The sequence below is a fragment of the Fukomys damarensis genome, unplaced genomic scaffold, assembly GCF_012274545.1.
Source record: "Fukomys damarensis isolate Sample0158 unplaced genomic scaffold, DMR_v1.0_HiC HiC_scaffold_30, whole genome shotgun sequence".
In the NCBI taxonomy this organism is placed as follows: Eukaryota; Metazoa; Chordata; class Mammalia; order Rodentia; family Bathyergidae; genus Fukomys; species Fukomys damarensis.
Genome location: NW_022900942.1, coordinates 8,721,157 through 8,741,536, shown reverse-complemented (window position 1 = coordinate 8,741,536; position 20,380 = coordinate 8,721,157). Strand labels below are relative to the sequence as shown.

Here is a 20,380-nt window from a genome sequence, read left to right as displayed (position 1 = left end):
TCCCCCCCGCCCCCGCCCCCGCAGGGGTTGAACCCAGGGCCTTAGCAACAAGCTACATTCCAGCCTCTCCTTGCTTTTTGAGACGAGGTCTCCCTTAGTCCAAATTGTCCAGGTTGGATTGGAACCTGCCATCTACCTGTCTCAGCCTCCGGGAGAGCTGAATCCACTATTCCCAGCTTATTTCTTATACACGTTTATAAGGAAAATTCGGGCTGTTCGTTTTTCTTTCTTGTTCATCTCCTTCCTAGTATTTGAAGGGATGAGGCTGGGATTAGACCGAGAATTTTAGGAAACTCCAGGTAGCGGCGTTAATCCTTTATTTCCCAGGATTTATTCTCAGGGCTGGAAGCGCTGGCGCCGACAGCTACTCCAGAAGAACATTAAAGTATACAAAGCCCTGTGCTGTTAGAGAGCCAAGCTGCGCGCTCCTTCGCCTACCCTTTAGCTGCCCTGTGGCTCCCCAGCCGCAGCCTTCCCCACTCCCTCGGGTCTGCACCTAGGCAGCTCTGCGCACCGATCCCCGACTGGAGGTGTGCGGCGATCCGTAGGTCTAGGAAGGTCCAGCCTCTGCTTGCGCACTGTGACTTCCGGGGGGGCATCCCAGAGGCCCACAGGGGGCGCAGATTTGAGGGGGTTAAGTCTTCGCTATCTCTCTGAAGAAGCAGAGGTGTGGAACTCCAGGCTCTGCCCACTACCAGGAAGCACAGAGAGCGAGAGCGTCCACTCTGCACGTTAGGAGAAACTGGGAGGGAGTTGGCGCTGCGCGTCTGGGAGGTGGCGCGCGCGTGAAGCGGGGCGAACCCTCTGCAGCCGCGGGGAGCGCGCTGCTGAGCGCCGCGCAGTGCCTGGGAGCGCGGCGGCTAAGTGAGGCCGGGAGCAACAGGTAAGGCCAGAGTAAGGAGCAGGAAGGGCTCTGTCCATCCTTTGGGCGGCAGCCAGCTAGTCCCTGAGCTTTGTGACCACACAGCAGTTAAAGGCGTCTAGGAGGGACTTCAGTGCACAGGCGACCGGTGCCCTCGCCAGGAAAGCCCAGCTGCGGGTTTGCCTCGCGGAATCCTTTCGGCAAGGCCTGGCAGAAAGACAGAGGCGCCGGACACGGGTTCCAAGCCCAGCCGTTAGGCCCGGACTTGCCCACCCATCTGGGACAGATACCGCACAGACACTCCTCCAGCGCGCTCTGCTGCCCTGCGCCAGGGTGCCCGTTTGGTGATGGAGCTGGCGGCCGCGAACCTCAGCGTGGGGAACGGGAGCGGACCAAACCCCCTCGCTGCTGAGCCCTGGCTGCTGTTTGGCATCGGTGTGGATAACTTCATCACTCTGGTGGTGTTTGCTTTGATCTTCGTCTTGGGCATGCTGGGCAACAGCCTGGTGATCACAGTGCTGGCTCGCAGCAAGCCCGGCCAGCCGCGCAGCACCACCAACCTGTTCATACTCAACCTGAGCGTCGCCGACCTGGCCTACCTGCTCTTCTGCATCCCCTTCCAGGCCACGGTGTACGCGCTGCCCACCTGGGTGCTGGGCGCCTTCATCTGCAAGTTCACCCACTACGTCTTCACGGTGTCCATGCTGGTCAGCATCTTCACCCTGGCTGCGATGTCCGTGGACCGCTATGTGGCCATCGTGCACTCGCGGCGCTCCTCCTCCCTCCGGGTGTCCCGCAACGCGCTCCTGGGCGTGGGCTTCATCTGGGCGCTCTCTATCGTCATGGCCTCGCCGGTGGCCTACCACCAGCGCCTCTTCCACAGGGATGTCAGCAACCAGACCTTCTGCTGGGAGCAGTGGCCCAACCCGAGCCACAAGAAGGCCTACGTGGTGTGCACTTTCGTCTTTGGCTACCTGCTGCCTCTTCTGCTCATCTGCTTTTGTTATGCCAAGGTGGGAGCTGAGCGCTCGGGATGAGTCTCTTGGGGGGCTGAGGAGCGAGGGGGCACCGGGTCCTACTTCTTGTCCCCGTGTCCCTGGCCGAGTCTCCCAGCATCCCTCTCCTTGTCCTGTCCCCCGTGTCGTGTTCCTTGTCGGAGATATGTTTGCTGGGATCTCCCCCCTCCCCCACTTCAGTTTGCCCTCCTGCTTGCTCCCGCACGCTTGCTGTGGTTGGCACAGGAAAGTTCCTTGGAGTTTGAGAGAGGCTGGGGAAAGTTTGCCATTCGCACTAGACGTCCAGGAGAACCGCTTCTCCTCCTCTCTGTTATTCGCTTTGTCCCGGCCCTGCAGGTGCTGGAGCTGCATGCGTGCGCCCTCCGCGTGTTCCTCGGAGGGTGAGAACCGGGCTCGGTTCCAGCGGCTCTCAGATCGGATCCGCTGGAGGAAGTTAATTTCCCGCGGCTGCGGGAGCCTCCCGAGCGCGGTCCGGTTGCTCTAGGTCTCGCCAGGATAGGGTCCCTGTCGCCCCCTCGCGACTCTCAGCTGGGACTTGCAGGGTCTTCTGAGAGCGCAGTGAGCTCTTAACGCCTGGGCTTTGAGGAAATCAGCCTTCCGCGCGCGGAACAGCCCTTCGGATTCTACTTTAAACAGTGTTAGCTTTCTAAAATCAAGTAGGAAAGCGGTATTTCTTCGCGCTCAAAGAGAACAGCGAACAGCGCTGAGGGGTTTAGATGTGGAGTTGCGACGGAACTCCCTGCTGGCGCCGAAGCTCCAGGACCACCTTCCAGCTGGGAGCTGGTCCTCATCTTGCTGCTGAGGAGCCCTCCTCTCTCATTTATTATACAAGATTTGAAAAGTTTATACACATTAAAACGTCTCAAACCTCTTTGGCACAACTTGCTTAATGTTTGGGTAGCTAAACTGCGTGATCAGTAGTCATGTGATGGCGATTCTTGGGGAAAGTCTAGTGTCCAAAATCCTCCCCTCAGAGAACCATCATCATCAGAAAAATCCCTCAGAAATCAAATTCGGAAGCTTCCTTAACTTCATTTTTTCCCTGTCTCCCATTCAGTTCTTGATAAGGTTGTGACTGACTACAAGAATGTATTTCTCATTTTCTATCCCTAAGGTGTTTTCTCCGAAAAAATGTATAGAATAAACCAGATGCTCCTGCCCTATTTACATCATCTGTGCAGATCATCTATTTTGGGATATTATCTGAAAGAATAGGCTGGGCCAAAGGTATGCATAAGGAAATATAGTTGAGGTATGGGATTTGGAAAATAACTCTACTTTAGCTATTTGGAAATGGCTGGTTTAATCATCTAGTCACCTGCTAATAAAAAATTAAGGCTGTTGTACACAGCACTTGTCTGATCATCTCACTTAACTTGCACAACAACCCTATTGTCCTTTATTAGTAAGGAAAAGGAGTTTTGGAAGAGTAGGACTTCTGATTTGACTAGGAAGCTGGTAAGTGATTCAAGAAGAACCTTCCAGAGGGGATGATTGGTGGGGGTCAGGAGAACATGAATTTTGGGACTACAGGGATTCTTAAAATATTCGTCTCTTGCTGGGTGTGGTGGCGCACACCTGTAATCCCAGCACTTGGGAGGCTGAGGCAGGAGGATCGCTGTGAAATCGAGACCAGCCTGGGCTACATAGTGAGTTCCAGGTCAGTCTCAACTATCTAGTGAGACCCTGTCTCAAAAAACAAAAAGGAAAAAATCTTCTTTTAATTGCCTACTTCCTTACGTTAGAACTGAAGCATATGTCTTTTTTTTTTTTTTTTTAATCTGCCATTAGGAAAGCCTTTAGGAAAATCTTTTTAATTTTCATGGAAATGGCAAGGTAAATTTTTAGGACCAAACCAGACTTTCTATCATTTAACAGTTTATGAAAGTCATACAGAAGGCAAAGCTTAAAGTAGATTTTAAAATTTCATGAGTACATGATCATTTGGATATTTTTATATCGAAATAGCTTGTTTCTAAGAACAACTGCAAAAATCTTTTGCATCTGAAGTAATAATTGAAGATTCATTTCAGGGTGGGACTAAGATAAGTTATTCTGGGAGATGTTATTCTGAGTTGCTATTTCATTTTTATTTATTTATTTATTTATTTATTTATTTATTTATTTATTTATTGGCTCAGCTATTAAGTATGTGCTATGCAGTTAAAGACATGAATTTTTGAGTATTAGTTCCAGGACTGGCTGTTTGTCCAATGACCAAGTCTGGTAGTCAACATGAAGAATCCCAGATGACTAAAAAGGCACCTGAGATTAAAATGTGTGGATTTTTTTCTCCTTGGACAAATTAAATCAGAGACTTGTTTGCTAGGGTTTCCCATCCTAAGCAGTGTTTAGCAGAACAGCTCTTTGCACATGACAGACCTGGGGAACAAACAGGGCTGGAGAACAAACCTCCGTTGCTTTCTCCGTGCTCCTGAGGATGCCTCTTCTCTGGTGCTGTGGTGCCATTGCCCTCTACTAGCTCCTTAATTGCTGCACAAAACCCTTCTTGGTCTTACACCTTGCTTACTAAACTCCTGATGTGCCCACCCACTGCATTCCTTCACAGGATGTGCCCAGCATGACCTTGGCATGGGTTTGAGTAAGCATCTTCCCCCAAACACTTGGAAATGTATAGAATAGTGGGAAAACGCCACCATTCCATCACCATTAGAGAGATGGAGCCATAAAGTATCATGATAAACATGTTCTTTCTCCTGTGTATTACTGCATTATCGTGTTTATCGTACGAGATATTGAAAAGAAATGGGGCTCAGAAAAATATGATTAAGCGTGTTCTGCATTAACCATTTGAAGATGAAGAAAACATTCAGTATTCCCAGGTGCTTGGAAGTTGCTGAGCGATGACCCAATTTACTTTGTTGATGGTGGCTGTGGACCCCTCGCCCCATACCAATGTGAGGTATCCCTGACTGATTTTGTGTACAGCCTCTCCTCTAGACACACCTGTCTCTTCCCCTAAGTGCTCATTCACCTTGTGGTCTCACTTGTGGGGCAGGCTGCTGCCAGTCTGCTGGAAAGCCCTGTCTTCTTGGGCAGAGCCCTGCCTCTAGCCCCTGTTTCTCACTTTTAAGATTTTCTCACTTGTAGCTGTCCAAAGGCCCCTCTCGTCTCTTCCCTTTACATCCAACTTTTGGACCTCAGTTTCTGTTGGTGACACAGTAACCCACTGTCAATGAATTGGTTATCCCAAATGTTCCCAGACTGGGTTTACTATAGATGATGTTAACGCATTTCGGGAAATGACGAGTGTTTTAATAGGGCAGAGGATCTGAGGTCAGAAATCCATACTCTGATGACAGCTGCTGAAGCTTCATAGGGTTTGGAGAGTGGGTAAGTAAGTCTGTGGCTCCTCAATTATGACATGACTGACTGTTCCATAAGTGCTGCTTCTAGTCAAAGGGATCAGGCTTCTGCAGGGAGGACAATTCAATTAAATTATTTCTGTGTTGTGCTGGAGGGAAACAAGTGGCTGGAGTGAACCTCCAGTTCTCCAAGAGACTCCCCAGAAATCCACAGCCAAGCTAAAGCCCTTAGTCATCTAGATTCTGAATTGGCTCCAGGTCCTGTCGTAGAAGGTAGAGAAAAATGAACTCTGGTGCCAGTCCTGCAGGGTTAGCACCATCAGTCAAGTCTAGGCTGGAAATTCTTTTACATAACCAAATAATTTTATATCATTCCTCCAGAATATTACACTGGCAAGAGAAACCAAAATGGTTTCTGAACATAATGAAGTCAGTGTATCTCAAGGAGACTCCCTGACGGGGTCACTGATTGTAAAGCCCTGGAAAATGTTCTATAAAGCTTCAGAGATGCTGAATTCTCAAAAAGTGAGTTGTCTAAAATCACATCACAGCGAGTAGGATTTGAATAACAAACGAAGGGAGGCCTGATGGGGAGTAATTTGCTTTATGGAGATTTCAAGTGGCAAGAGCTCATAAAAGGAACACAAAAAGAATATGTGTATGCAAATCTTGGCATGTTTGGGCTTGACCACAGTGAAGAAATATCTGATCCATTTACCTTAATTTGTTCACCTACCTTTCCCCATTGGAAAGCAAACTCCCAGAGTGCTGGCCTCTAAGTTTCAATCTATCTACTATTTGATATTGCACCTGACACATAGCAGCGAACAGGTAATTGTTGACACCTAGACTCCTGGAGGAAACTGAGGTAGAAGATAGATCAATAGCATGCAAGAGGGGCCCAGGGGAATTTCTTTAAAGGCTAGAAAAGCAATTTAGACTCTCTTACTTTATCATGTACTATGCATTCTCATTTTACTGATTATACAGTAATGTTACTATTTCAGCATGTCAGTAATTTTCAGGGCAAAACTGGCAATGTGTTGTGTGAGGCAAACTGAAATTTCATTGGTGTGTTTTGCAGGTTCTTAATCATTTGCATAAAAAATTGAAGAACATGTCCAAGAAGTCAGAAACATCAAAGAAAAAGGTAATATTCGCAAACAAAATGTTGTGTCTATCCTTTTTGAGAGCTTAGTTTATTTTTGTTTTAAATTATCTTTACATCTTCCTGAAGCCTGTAAAATCTTAGTTCCTTGGGACAGATATTTGCAGGAGTTATTATGGCTAAGTTGGAGAGGAGTGAATGTGGGGCTTGGGGAGGACAGCATGCATTCAAACTTAAGGAGGAAATGGGGAGCAAGGAAAGGCAGACTTTGGATTCTACAAAGTACTGATGTTATTTGCATGGGAATATAGTCATCTTACTTCATTTTTAGCATCGCTCATGTGATTCCAGAAGACCTGGTTTAGTCCAATTGAGAATGCATTGGTATAATTACTCCCTAAATACTCAAGAGCCCCTCACTGTTCTTGGCTGTTCTCCTGATCCATATGCTAACTGGCCTACAGGGAACACGATGAAAGACTGTAGGGGAAGCTAATCACCTTTAATCCTCTTTATCATCCAGTGATGCCCAATTTCAGCAGCCCCCCCCAGTAGTACTAAAGCATACAACTGTCAGATATTCATTACCTTTTACATATTGAGAAAACAACTATTTTACAAGTCAGGATTAATTGAAGTCATATTCATATAAGATCTATATAATTTCTGATTTTAGACAGTGGAATGAAATTATTAGATAATCTGATGAGGGAGGAAAAGATCATAACTAAGTTTTTGCCCTATAAACTTTACTAACAATATCTTAAAATACCTTGTTTTTCCCTCTAAGTAATTAAGATCAATGACAGATAGAATTTGCAGAAATTATAATTTAATCACATTTACTCTAAAAAATTCTACTCAAGTAAAAGATAATTCTTCCTGGCTCCCCTGTTTATAAACCACAACGTGGCTAAAACCTGCCTCTTTCTGGAGTTGATAACCAAGGGCAGAAAAGTGGTTCAAAAGCTCAATTTTAAGTTTATAGGCTCCTCTTCTGGACATCGGACAAAGTTAGCTGTTGAGTTATGTGAATGGAATAAAGGCCCAAAGCTGGTCTCCTCCCGTTCTCAATGAGGCACTTAAGTTATGCTGTAGCTTTTGCATTTTTTCCAGCCCATTGGAAAGCCTCTTGAACCACGTTTTTCCCTTCTAAGAAAATGAGTCATTAAGAATAATTAAGGATTGTTTACAATTTCTTGTGGACAATTGTTTATAGAGTAGTTGTCCTGTGTAGGACTGAGCCAACCCACAGGATTCTAAAAGGAACTGGCTGAATTTGGAAGCCAACACCGTAGTAAAAGAGAAATACCTGAATCTCAAAGCACTGTTCAATGCTGAGCATTTCAGGCAGCTGGGAGGGAAAGCCTGATTTCCTTTGGGAGGGAGCAGGCTCGCTGGATTTTAACAGAGATGACACCATGGCTAAATGTTTATTGTTGATTTAAAAGATTTTATATTTACTGAAAGACTGCAATAAGATTTAAAAAAATTGCATTTGTGTCTATGGTTAGTTTTATTCTCTATATTTGAAAAATGTTAGAAAGCTTCTGGAGGATAGCAAAATGGTTAAAAGAAAAGAAATAAATTTTATAAGTAATGATTAGAAAAGCTTCTATTTCATTTTACAATAAAAATGTAAATTTAGTAATTTAGCCATTGCTTTGAATATGTGAATATGTGTGTGAAATATATATTTATATAAAACTATCTTTTGTTCATTCTTACTGTAGAAAGAAGGTATTAGCATTTGAAAGAGAGAACAAAATTTACCTTATTTTCTCAGTCTCTGGCCCTTAGTCACTACTGAACAGGTGTTAGCTCTCTTTTGTTATATTTAATTGCCTTCTTGTTTACATAAGACAAATAAATGTGGTCGTGGTAGGGCACAGGTGTGTCTAAGAAAGAGATAAGAGCGATGCAAGGGAGGGGTGTGAAAAGGGAATGCAAAGAGAGAAAAGAGGAAATGAGAAGGGAGAAGGGGTAGAGGAGTGAGGAAAGAAAAAGGAAAGAGAGGTGCAGTAAACAAAGCAGAATAGACGGTCAGTTCCCACAAGATGGATGCTGATCTGTTGTGAGCTTTGCCCCCAGATCTTTGCCCAGGCATTGTTGCCCACAATCTCAATGTGTGGTGCTAGTGGGTCGATGTCCTAGAGGCTTTGGTAGGGAGTGGGCTGATGGGATATAGGCTTTGGTGGATAATAGGCTGATAGGATATACATTTTGATAGTTTGCTCTTTTTTACTTTGTTTCTTGGCTTTCTTCTCCAGGGCTAAGTAGAGTTTCCTTTCTCTGCACTGTCATTGTTTGTTCAGACTGCCATAATGTACGGGGTGGCTCATAAACAATGGGAATTTATCTTCTGTGGTTCTTGAGGCTGGAATTCCAAGATCAAGTGTGAGCAGACTTGAGATCTATCCTGGCTCATAGATGCTGCCTTCTCCTTGTGTCCTTACAAGGAGGAAGAGGCAGGCAGCTCTCTTGAGCTTTTTTGCAGAGGCATTAATCCCATTCATGAAGATTCTATGCCATGACCTAATCACCCTCCAATGGCCCCATCTCTTAATCCCATTAACATGATAATTAGGTGTCAATGTGTGATTTTAAGGGGAGAACACTAACATTCATACCATGTCAACATCAGGTGAGATTTATGACTCTTGTGAAACAGAGAGTTCACCCTTCCATGATAAACGTGCTGAACAGTTATCCTATGTGTTTGGAAGAAAATGCAAAAGAGGATATGATTTCTATCCAGAAAGAGTAGGATAGAGCCTTATAAATGATTCAATGTTTTGATGTAAGATTTAGTAGACACAAAAAAGTGTTTTTGGCATGAAGCTCATGGGGTTTTAAAATAAATTCTTGTGTAATGCGTGGAAGGCTTCAGAATAGGATGCGTAGTGAGCTAGATGGATGTTTTGAGGAGATGATCTGGATCAAGGACTGTCTCCATGTTGGATGAACCATTAGGTTTATCACTAGCTGCTTTTTGGCTGGTTTTTACTTTTTATTTATCTGATTTGAAATAATTCTATAGCTCTTTGGCTGTCATTTATACAAATTGTTCAGTGCTTTTCATCATTCTCATCTTTTAGTCACCCTTTTATTCCCAGCCAATTTTCACAAGGCGCATTGTGAGTGAGACTCTTTGAAGAAAGGATAGATATCTCAAATGGGAGGAAAAGGGAAGATGTCTCAAATGGCCTGCAAAGAGCATTCCATGATCAGAAGAGAGCCTAATATTTTTTAGATACTCTCAGTTTAAGGGACAAAGAGAAACCTTGCTAATAAAGAATCAAATCTCAAGTGTAGTAAATATTAATATACAACTTTAATGACTTTTTCCTCTATCAGCAGGTAGTATTGGAATAAATAGACACAAGAGGTTAATTGTTCATGTTCCACCTATATAACTTCAGCTCCTGTAGGAGCAAATGATCCTCTAAGAAATGAGAACATTTTCTCATAGGGGAGTCTCTGTGTTACATTCCCATTTCAGAGGGAAAGAAGGGAAGCAGATTTTCTTGCTTCTTCTGACAAGGGGCTGCTTCAGCCTTGGAGATTGAACAAAACATCTCTTTGATCCTCTTTAAGCTGCGGTGGGTGAAGTAATTTCACTTGTGTTGTGGATTTTGTCTAATTTGTGAGTGATTCTCCAAATGCCTTCCTGAACTTATTAAAAAGGCAGGTTTCCAGGTAAATATCCAAATCCATCAGCAATGGGATGGGACCCAGAGCTCTGTACTGGGTAGTGATGGGCATACTGACCTCCCAGAAGCCCAGAGTTAGGATTAGTATACATTCTGACCACATCTTTAACTCTGAGCTAGTGCATTCTAGACATTGTATGTTCTGAGTTGGACATGGTGGAATGGTGAATCAAGAAGGCTTTTTTCTACTAGCATGGAACTTCCTGCTCTGTCTCCCATCTTCTCAGTTGTGCCAGCATTTGTTGCAAGCGAAGAAAGATCAAACTCATTTGCTATGTCCAGCCATGCACGTATGTGGCTCCCGATGCTGCCACATTTGAAGTAGCCTCAGCCCAAGGCCTGTGTCCAGGGTGCTGATTTGTAAGCCAGGGAAGAGAATACAAATTCCAGTGGGCTAAGACCTTGGATGAGAAGTGCAGAGGACAGGAAACCTCAGCTGAGAGCAAAGTTGGCCCTGACAGGCTCTCTATTAAACTCTTAGGAGTGATCTTAGGTAAATAATGGTTTATATAAATACTTATTTAGTATTATATCCCAGTATTTATCTTATAAATTATACTCCAGTCACAATTCAAAGCTACTGGTAGACCAAGAAAAAGAATGACTCTTGCCCACATTTCTTGTCCAAATTTTGAATGAATTATAAACACTTAGAGGAACAAACACTTCCATAGAAAATATTCCATACTCGAGGCAGGTAGCTATTCATTTGTCCTATGGGTTTTGATAAGATATGGATCGTATCAATCAGTTGCTGAAGTCTGAACACATTTGTGCTTAGTAAACATATCCTACAAGAAGCAGTGAAATGTAATGTCGTTTGGGTGATTATTTTGTGAAATGGAGATAGAGTGTCATTGTCTTCAAAAGAAAAGGGGAGATTTTCTGTTTTATTTGTAGGCATAATCGTATCTAGATTGTTTGATTAAATCATCTGAGAATGACATTTCTCACACACTAAATGGATAAATGGATCAGTAGCAAACACTCCTTTAATATAGGTGAGCAAATTACCTGTTTGCTTTGTGTGTCATGCGTTAAGTGGCTTTAATATGTAAGCTTTTACCTTGTAACACCTGTCAACAGGTTTTTACAGCTCAGTTGTTTTAGCGGTTACACGGATGAGGTCCAGTCTGGGATTCATTTCCCTATTTTTTTCTCTTTACAAATGGAGCACAAGGTTGGGCAGCCAGTGCATGGCCCAGACTTGCTTTCAGTTCCGTGATCTTGCACAGCCCTTGGTGCCTGTAGATAGAAAGTTAGCTGCCATATCCTATGACTCCTAACTGCTGGCATCTGCTGGCCTTGACCTGAAATCTAACCTTCTCCTCTGCCATTTCTGCCTGGGCACTGGTCCTGGCTTCCAACCTACACTTCTGATAAATGTCTACTCAGGTTTTACTTAGCACCTAGCATCAGTCCTGACAAGGTTAGTATCTCACACATTAAATCCTCGATATCATTTTCAGTAAGAGTAGGATCCCCACTCATGAGAAATAATGGTAAGAAAACCCCCTTGCCATTCAGGAATGTGCCCCTCATGGAGGAGTGAAGCTGTGATCTCTCTCTCTGCTCCCTCTTTGGCTGATGGTAGTCCTGCAAATTATGAGGTTTTTGTGTTTTAAATGGAAGGATTTGTGTCTTATTAGTGATTTTTATAATTTTTGGTATTGAGGATTGAACCTAAGCCTCCTTACTAAGCTACATCCCCAGTTACTCTCTCTATGCTTTGCTTTTTATTTTGAGATATGATCTTGCTAAATTGCTACATTTCCCAGTCTGGGCTTGAACTTGGCGATCCTTCTGCCCCAGCACCCAGAATTCTGGGATTATAGGTGTGATTTAACTGTGATGTCTTAGTCATGTCCAGCTTTAACAATGACTTGTTAGTCAAGAAGTCATTTTCCTGTGTTTTATTCTTTCAGTATAAGAAAAGTAAGCCTCTATAGGTTTTCATCTTTCTTCTTTCAAAAACCCGCTGGCTTTTCTTCCTGTTCATACATTTTGGTCAGATTTCAAGAGACTGACAGCCATTAGTCAGGTCAAGCTTGTGATGCCTGTCAGTGCCCTGACTACAACATCAGGGGCTCGTGCCTTCCAGGTCTGTGAAGTAGGCAGCAGTGCCAGGAGGCAGTAATGTTATCAGCTCAAACTTCCACTTTCTACTGCAAGTGTTAAAGCTCATTCTAAAGTGCGACAACTTGGACTGTGTCTGAGGGAAAGCAAGAGGTCACTTGATTTCCAGCCCCGGGACAAGGAGATGTAAGTATGTGCCTGCCTGTCAAGCCTTAGTGTTCCTTGTTGTGCAGAGTGAGCTGGGGAAGGATGTGGTCACACATGGGTGAAGCTGGAGCTTCCTTGTCTTATTAAGTTGGAGAATTGACACAAGTATTCTCTTATGAGGGTCTTTATCCACCAGAAGCTTGGCTTGAAAAGGAGCCTGGATAGCAGAGAGGGAGATATGGTTGATGGTGCCCAAGTGGGTTTGTGAGCCTCTCTCTCTCAAACTCTCAGCATTTATACATGTGGATTTGGGAGCACACAGACCTGGCCTTCACTTTGAATTCTACTGTGGAGAACCAGGAAGCTGTATTAATTCCTCTGAATCTAGTTTCCCTGTTTACAACCCATGGGTTCCCCTAGGGTTTGCTTCATAGGGCTGTGGAGGGGACTGAGCAATGTAGTGCATGTAGCCAGTGCTCAGCCAGTGTTGGATTACAGGCTAACTGCATGGATTCTGCTGTGACCAGCAAGACCCAGCATGGTTCTGGAGATGCATCTCTTTAAGGAAGGAGCCCACTGTTGCTCTGTGTTTTATAGCTCAGAAATACTAGACTCCTTTAATTAAGGCATTTAAATAAGCTATACTATTGTCTTCTGTTTGAATCCATAGAGATCATCTCAGTAATCACAATTATCTGTCTACCTGTGGCATTTCAACAGGTACTGAACAGGGAAGTCCTTCAGAGGCTCAGTCCCAGTTGTCTGGGTTTGTGGCCAATTGGGGTCCATGTCCAGGTAAACAACACACAGGGCTTGAGCAAAGGAAGCTCATATCCTCTTGTACTGAGGTCGTTAAACAGGGACAACTTCCTCCTTGCTCAGGAGGAATTGCAAAGGTAACACTTGGATCCTGCCTCAGGTTTCCAAGTACTTCTGATTTAGGAGCAGTATGGGAAGTGTTAAGACAAAAGCCAGGAAGAAGATTGGTCAAGTGGTCCATAGGCTGTAACTGGAATCCCTCAGTTCATTAACAATGTGGTCTTTGATTTACTGAAGTTTAATGAGGAGAAGTAAACATCTTCAGACTTGTCCATGGAAATAAGTATTGGGAGGCAATGCTCATCTGAGCCACCACGCAGATGATACAGCTTAGTGTGTGCACACTGGAAGAGTTTTTCTGGTTTAAAAGTTAAGGGCTTTAACATTTGTACACTTCTGTTCCCATAATCTAGTGAAGTGGAGGTGAACCTGTGGCACACATTATTTGTTTTGCTTTTAAGGCAAAAGATGTTAATGCATAAGTTTTTTTTCCCCCTAAACTAAAACCTCAGTATTCAGGTTTAATTGCAGTGTTGGCACTTTGCATTCATAAGTGGGCTTTAGGCTTGTGGGCACTTGTCTCTGAAGGGTTTGCCATCACTGTTCTACAGTATGCTTCATACATTGCACACGTACTTCATACATGCCATGGAATTGTGTCTGGGGAAGGTAATGGTGCATCTTGAAGAACTTTTACAGATGGAAATACCATATGAAGTGAAAGTTAGCATCTTTTAGTATTTTGTTTGATCCCAGGAAAATAAATATGAAATTAACTTACCGTAGGTTTTAGCATGCTCGATTCTTTTGCTGTTGCAGTCCGTGCATTTCCTTTTCTTCCTCTTCACCCCTGCCTTTTTTCCTTCCCCTCTTTCCCTCTTCCTCCAGACAGCGCAGACGGTCCTGGTGGTGGTTGTGGTATTCGGGATATCGTGGCTGCCACACCACATTATCCATCTCTGGGCTGAATTTGGGGCCTTCCCGCTGACCCCGGCTTCCTTCTTCTTCAGGATCACTGCCCACTGCCTGGCCTACAGCAATTCCTCGGTGAATCCTATCATATATGCATTTCTCTCTGAAAATTTCAGGAAGGCCTATAAGCAAGTGTTCAAGTGTCATATTAGAAGTGAATCATCTCTCAATGAGAACAAAGAAAACAAAAGTCGGATAGACACCCCACCGTCAACCAACTGCACTCATGTGTGAGGAAGACACACAGAGTTTGCCTGTCCACTTCCCGCATGTGGCTCATAAGAGAAGATTCAATGTGCTACTGAGCCATATTACAACTTGTCACCCCTGTAACAATTTATATTATTTTAGGTACATTCCACTTATGTTACAGGGAACTCTGGTCCATTTAGGAAATTCCTAGGTCCATGAAGATTACTGTTGTTTTATTTTATCGCTTACTTATAAATCAGACACTAAAAAAAATGCCATATAATTTTATTCCTCTTGAGGAGTGAAACTGCAATAGAATTTTATAGATATGTTTAATTCTTTTATAGAATAAGAAACAACCACTTAAATATGGTGAGGAATATTTGCAGTATACATTTTGAGTCAGATTTATCTAGAAAAAAATTTGTGTTTTAATTCCTCAACGTTAGAAGAGGCAATATTATAAGCTGTGTTTTAGGATACAGTCTTGAATGCAGAGTATTAATTTTACTCACCATGTATGCGGAGATGCATCTTCCTTCTGCTGTCTGTGTACACAGGGGGCCTCCACTCCCACTTGTAAATAGTGTACAGAGCTTGGGAAGTCACACGATGTCCCTCTGTGACATGTAGACTCACCGAGTTCATCTCAGGAGATCAGCACAAGATTGCGGCAGTGACTCCATCCATTACAAACTCCCCTGTAAATTTGGATTTTTAGAGGTAACTAAGTGGAACCAGGGGAAGACCTCGAGAACAACTGCTCTGACCACAGAAGATGTGGATGCTTCTGAGAATAAAACTGGGTGTCTTATGTACGTACCTGGCCCAGGTATTAGGTACACCTTAGGTGGAACCAACTACGCAACCATACGGAGAGTTTTAAAAAGTCATGAGGATGATGTGTACACAGTGATTTCTATGGAGACAAAGATGGGATGGAATCCAGTGGTTGCGTTTCAAACCATATAGATGAAGCATGCTAAATGGTTGCTCTCTTGTGAAAGAATATATCTAGCAATATTCTACCTTGTACAATTAATTAAATTTGTAGCAATGCTTCAATGCATGTTTCCCCAAATATTCCCTCTGGTAATGTTTGTTTGGGGTTAAAGCTATCATACTTGAGTTGTAAATGTAATTTTCATATTTATGTTTACAACAAAAAATGGTACAGAAAAATTAAATTGCCCTATATTAGGAGAGCTATTGTCAGACTGTAAGACTAATATAATTTAGCAGAAGACAAAAGCAAGAGCACTTTGTTTTTATAAAAGGGACTTTGCCTAATGTGTACCAGTGCCAGATCAGGACTCCGTATAAAACATCAAAGTTTAGTTAAAAACAAATTCAGTGTAAGCCTGTGGCATGTTAACTTTTCTGGCTCACCTATTTATTTCCAGTAACTATACCCAAGTGAATAGTGTTTAATGGTCTGGGCAGAATAGGAGAGAACTGCTAGAACAATGAGAGATTATGAGTTTTCATGTTTGTTCCTAGGGAAAGAGATATTGTATGAGTGTATATGAGTATTTTAAAGAATATTGTAAGTCCTTTGCATGGAAATATTTTGTACTTTGTGGAAATATAGGAGCAGAAAGATTGCATTTTGAACATGTTACCTCATGATTTGTGCGATTTGAAGCCACTACGCAGATGCTGGAACAATTTTTTTGTACATGAATTCATGGTGTTACAAAGACATGCCTCTTGGCTGTGGTTGGACTTGCATGCACAAGCAGGATGATTTTATTTCCATGTTGTCTTCTGTTTTACAGGCACATAAATGGAAGTATTAAAAATACAGTGGGTAATGCTACCCTTTTCTAGCAGTCAGGCTGCACTCTGCTTTGGAATGCCACATTGGCCATGTTTATTGCCTCAGCCCTGCCCAGATGCTGCTGGCCTAGCAGAGGCTAGAGGAATAGCACAGAGATGACCAGTGGCACTCGCAAACCCCTAAGTTAGCTAAACATAGATGCAAACTGCTGTATTTTATAGTTACATAGGATATCCCTTCTGCATGTTGCCATGCAAAATTCTATTTAGAGTTTAGGTTGAGTCTACTTCTGAAATCAGTTTTGATATTAACAATAGCTTACTTTCTTCAATGAGCTAAACCTATGTGACATGTTCTGAGTGAGGTGTACTAGATCTGTGATCTATGGCAGATCACTTGCCCTGAGATGTGCCAGTGGGGCACTCAGGCTCCTGCTTCCAAAGTGGATTTTTCCCTACTATGTAGTTCACCATGCCCAGTTGGAAAGCACTCTCCCTTGCCTGACTGAGTGAGGAGGTCTTCCAGTAACATACCTTTTCTTCCAGCATCCAGGGTGAAGGAGAAAAGTTGTGTGTGCCTTTGATCTCAGGCCGCTGGAGAGCCAGGCTTTTCAGTGTGCTTCAAAGAAAATTGATGCTGTCTGTCTCTTCAGCTTTGGCTGCTTTGGTGCTCCAAGGCAGCTGTTACTTTTTTTTCCTAGAATTTTTGCTTTCACACTGGGAGATGGGCTCCAGAACACTTAAATAGCTGATGCTTGCTGTTTCCCACTTGGGAGCAGTAAGTCCAGTTCCCCACCAATGAATACAGTGACATGGTCAGAAACACCTTCTTGTTCTGCTTCTCCAGGAGACCTCTCTATAGATGCGCTCTGTGCTGTCTTCACCATGTATGTGCTCAGGAACGTGTAAATGTGTGAGGCAACTTTCTGGATGTTTTAGGAAAAATTTGCTTTTAATGAAATTGCTCTATTTTATACATTGAGAGTAGCTCAATCATTTCCTGGCCCCTCCAGGGTGCCAATCTCTTGTGCTTTTTCTTTTTTTTAAATTTCAACTTACTTCTCTCTAGAATTCCTCCTTCTAATGTTTACCATAGTTAGAGTCTTCCTTTGGTCCGGATTCAATGAGTTAGAGAGGAAGGAAGAGATGCTGGCTGAATTGCATGCGTCATGCACAGCCTCAGACTTCTCGTGACTCACCTTTCAATCCTGAGGCTGCAGATTACTGTCTTTTCTCAGTTCTCTCAGTATCTCTGAGGCAGTGCTGTGATAATTCCACTCTATTACCTGAAACCCAAGATCAGGCTGCTTCTGTGCAGGAGAGGACAGATTAACCTAAGCATCTGCCTCCTTTCCATATGTGGCCATGGATACAAGTTGTAAAGTGTTTGTGTGGAAACAACATTACACTGGGTAGAATTAATATGCTGTGTAGCTTCATCATGCTTTTGCTTCAAAAGCTTTATTAAACACATGCGTATAAGTTGCATAATCAACTGAATTGAGCAAAAGCACCAATCTACTTCCTTGGGAAACGTAATATTTAAAATGTGTAAATTTTCATCTACGTTATTTGCACATGTTTTCTATGTTGAAAGTGCATTGTAAGTAGCTATTTTTTAAAAAAAGAGAATCACATTCTTTTTTGCCATTAAGAATGCTGCATGTTCTGTCTCTCTCAATTAAATGTTAATGACATGCTTAGTTAATGACATTTATTTTATGACTATTTGGAAGAAGAGTACATGACGTAAAGTTCTCACAGTTACTTGTTGGCTTGGAAAGAAAACATTATGAAGTGGTAATTCATCTTATTTTAATTTACAGCATACATGAATGTTTTCTCTTTCAGAAGTGGAAAAGTTGTACCCGAAGCACAATTTAAAATGCTTCGGACATTTTTTTCTATACTGGGGATTGAACTCAGGCATGTTCTATCACTGAACTACGTCTTCAGTCTTTTCTATTTTTTATTTTTAGACAAGATCTTGCTATGTTGCTCAGGCTAGTCTCGAACTTGTGATCCTCCTGCCTCAGCCTCAGAGCAAATGGGATTACAGAGGTGTACTACTGCACCTGGCTGCTTCAGACATCTTTGGTGTGGCCTGTTTCTAGGAAGATGAGCATATCTAATTTGTATGTTGTAATGTATTAGGGTGTTTTACTATTACTTGGAGAGCCTCTCCAATTCCAGACTGGGGCTTAGTGTGGCACGTTCAGCTTCTGTCTCAGAAACCACATCTATTTACTCTGTGAGATCAGTAGAGCATTAGCAGGCCCTGGGAATCTGCTTCCCTGCAGGGGTTGGTGTAGCTCATGAGCATTCATGTGCTCCCATCAGCTTTGTCACATGCTTCCAATGACCTACAAGCTCTGCTCTGTGTGCAGTGATAGTAAAGGCCACAGCTGAGGGTACCAAGAGCAGCAAGGTGATGTCTGAGCAGTCTACCTTGTGTATATGGTGGAAATAACCTCAGCTGAATTTTCTCTGTCTCTATTTCAATATAACTCCATTTGCCATAGTGAGACCATGTGTAAGGACCTAATCATATGTCTCCAGGTTTCGATGTCACCTTTGGGGTGAAAAACCTCATCTTTTTGCTGGGGAATAAATTTCTGATCCTAGAAGGCAGAAATAGGAAGAGGGGTGATTTCCAGTGGAAATCTTCCCTTCTTGTTAGGAAGGAACCAAATACTGGTTTGCAGCATTTTGTCAGGGCCACTTAGCTTTTGACTGTGAGAAAGTGTTTTTAAAACTGAAAGCATGTGATTTTTTGTTTTGCAGAGAATGTTGCTGGTATGTTGGTGTAGCTAATGGGACTGATTTCAATGTGGAGGCCCAAGATTAGGGAGAGAGAAGTTTAGCATCATCTTTAGGAATTTATTCTCTGGTTCCCAACAGCTTCAGATGCTGCAGAGGGACTTTTACCTAGCAGACAAGGATTAGAATAAACGGGGTGCAAGGTTTGAGACATTTTCTGAAGGGGGCTAGCATGGACCAAGAGTCAAGCTTGACATTTCTCCTGAAGTAAAATCAGATTATAATTAAGCCATATTTAAAAAGCAGAAGTGAATATGTGTTATTTTCCATGTTTTGGCTTTCTAGAGTCCTGTTTTATCATCCATATATCACATAAAGGTTGAAGAGTGGACAAGAGGGGTAGAAATCCAAAGTTTCCATGAACATTGCTGAATAGCTATAAATTTCTCAGTTCGACTTGTCTCAGTAAGCATAGTTGTGGTGCACTGTAGAAACAAAAGTGGACATGAGGATGCCTGTATGGTTTAAACTCTGTTGGCAATTTGCTTGTCTTTTGTATCTTTCTCTATGGAGGAAAAGTCTGGAAATGATAAATGACTTCTAAACTGACTGCCTTTGAATGAGCTGGGATAGTTTATGACAGTTCCATGCTCAGGTCTCTCCTTTCGGTAGAGCTCCTCAAACCTTATGAAACATCAACATTACAGAAAGGGCTGGTTCATACAGACTTCTGGTATACCCTCAGGCTTTTCATTGCAGCAGTTTGGAGCAAAGCTCCAAAATGTGCATAGGCAGCTTGTTCTTTGGTTGCTGGTCTGAAGGCTACAGGTAGAGAAACAACAGCTGAATTATTGGTTAGAAAGTGAAAAGAGAACCCAAGTGTGTGTGTGTGTGTGTGTGTGTGTGTGTGTGTGTGAGTTTTAAAGTCTCTAATTACAGTTCCAGGATGGACCTTTACAAGTGGCAACTTCTGTGGCTCTATGAAAAAAAAGTTTACATAGAATTTAAATCACCTAGATTTCTATTATTTACATGAATCAGATTTATATTATGTGTTCAACTATTACATTACCTTAGCCGCAAAAGTTTAAGTTTTCAAGAGCAAGAAGGGGTTTGTTAATTTACATGCATTTCAGAATTATCACAGTGCTTTCTCAAAAGAATAAAACAGCTTGGGGAAAGAGCATCAATGCATTCCCTTTGTTCCCCCCAAATACAAAAGGTTGATATATTATTCAGAATTGTTCTGTGTGAATTTTGGAACTCAGTGTTTTAATTCCTTGTTTAAATTAAATATGTGTGTCTTTTTATGTAGCTGCCAATTTCTGTCTACATTATTATCTCCAAGAGATAAAGGTGACATTCTATAGTCTTCATAAAATAAGCAGTATGAGTAAGGAATAAAATCTGTGTATACTGTGTTTTGATTTTACTGTTGTGATTGCTTAAATGCTGCTATATAAAATATTGCTGGACATAGGTCTTCTGACACCTAATGCTGCTGCAATCATTCCCAAAAGAGTAGTCTATATACTTTATCTTCTCTTGTGTAGCTACAGCATGAATACCAGTGAGATTACAAAACCAAAAGCTTAAAATTAAAAGTTTAT

General features: G+C 42.6%; 1 protein-coding gene across 1 annotated transcript; it reads left to right on the top strand.

The window, feature by feature from the left end:
* The first annotated feature begins 1,121 nt into the window (after positions 1 to 1,121).
* On the top strand, positions 1,122 to 17,589 carry Galr1 (galanin receptor 1). Its single transcript, XM_010605565.2, has 3 exons — positions 1,122 to 1,875; positions 6,289 to 6,354; positions 13,956 to 17,589. Exons 1-3 carry the CDS (start codon positions 1,210 to 1,212, stop codon positions 14,271 to 14,273), a joined length of 1,050 nt encoding a protein of 349 aa, XP_010603867.1. The 5' UTR covers positions 1,122 to 1,209; the 3' UTR covers positions 14,274 to 17,589.
* Positions 17,590 to 20,380: the final 2,791 nt, after the last annotated feature.

Excerpts from the sequence above, each read along its gene's own strand:
- Galr1 (XM_010605565.2), top strand. The coding sequence starts at position 1,210 with ATGGAGCTGGCGGCCGCGAACCTCAGCGTGGGGAACGGGAGCGGACCA. Across the intron at positions 1,876-6,288 it reads TCTGCTTTTGTTATGCCAAG|GTTCTTAATCATTTGCATAA; the intron begins GTGGGAGCTGAG and ends TGTGTTTTGCAG. Across the intron at positions 6,355-13,955 it reads CAGAAACATCAAAGAAAAAG|ACAGCGCAGACGGTCCTGGT; the intron begins GTAATATTCGCA and ends CTCTTCCTCCAG.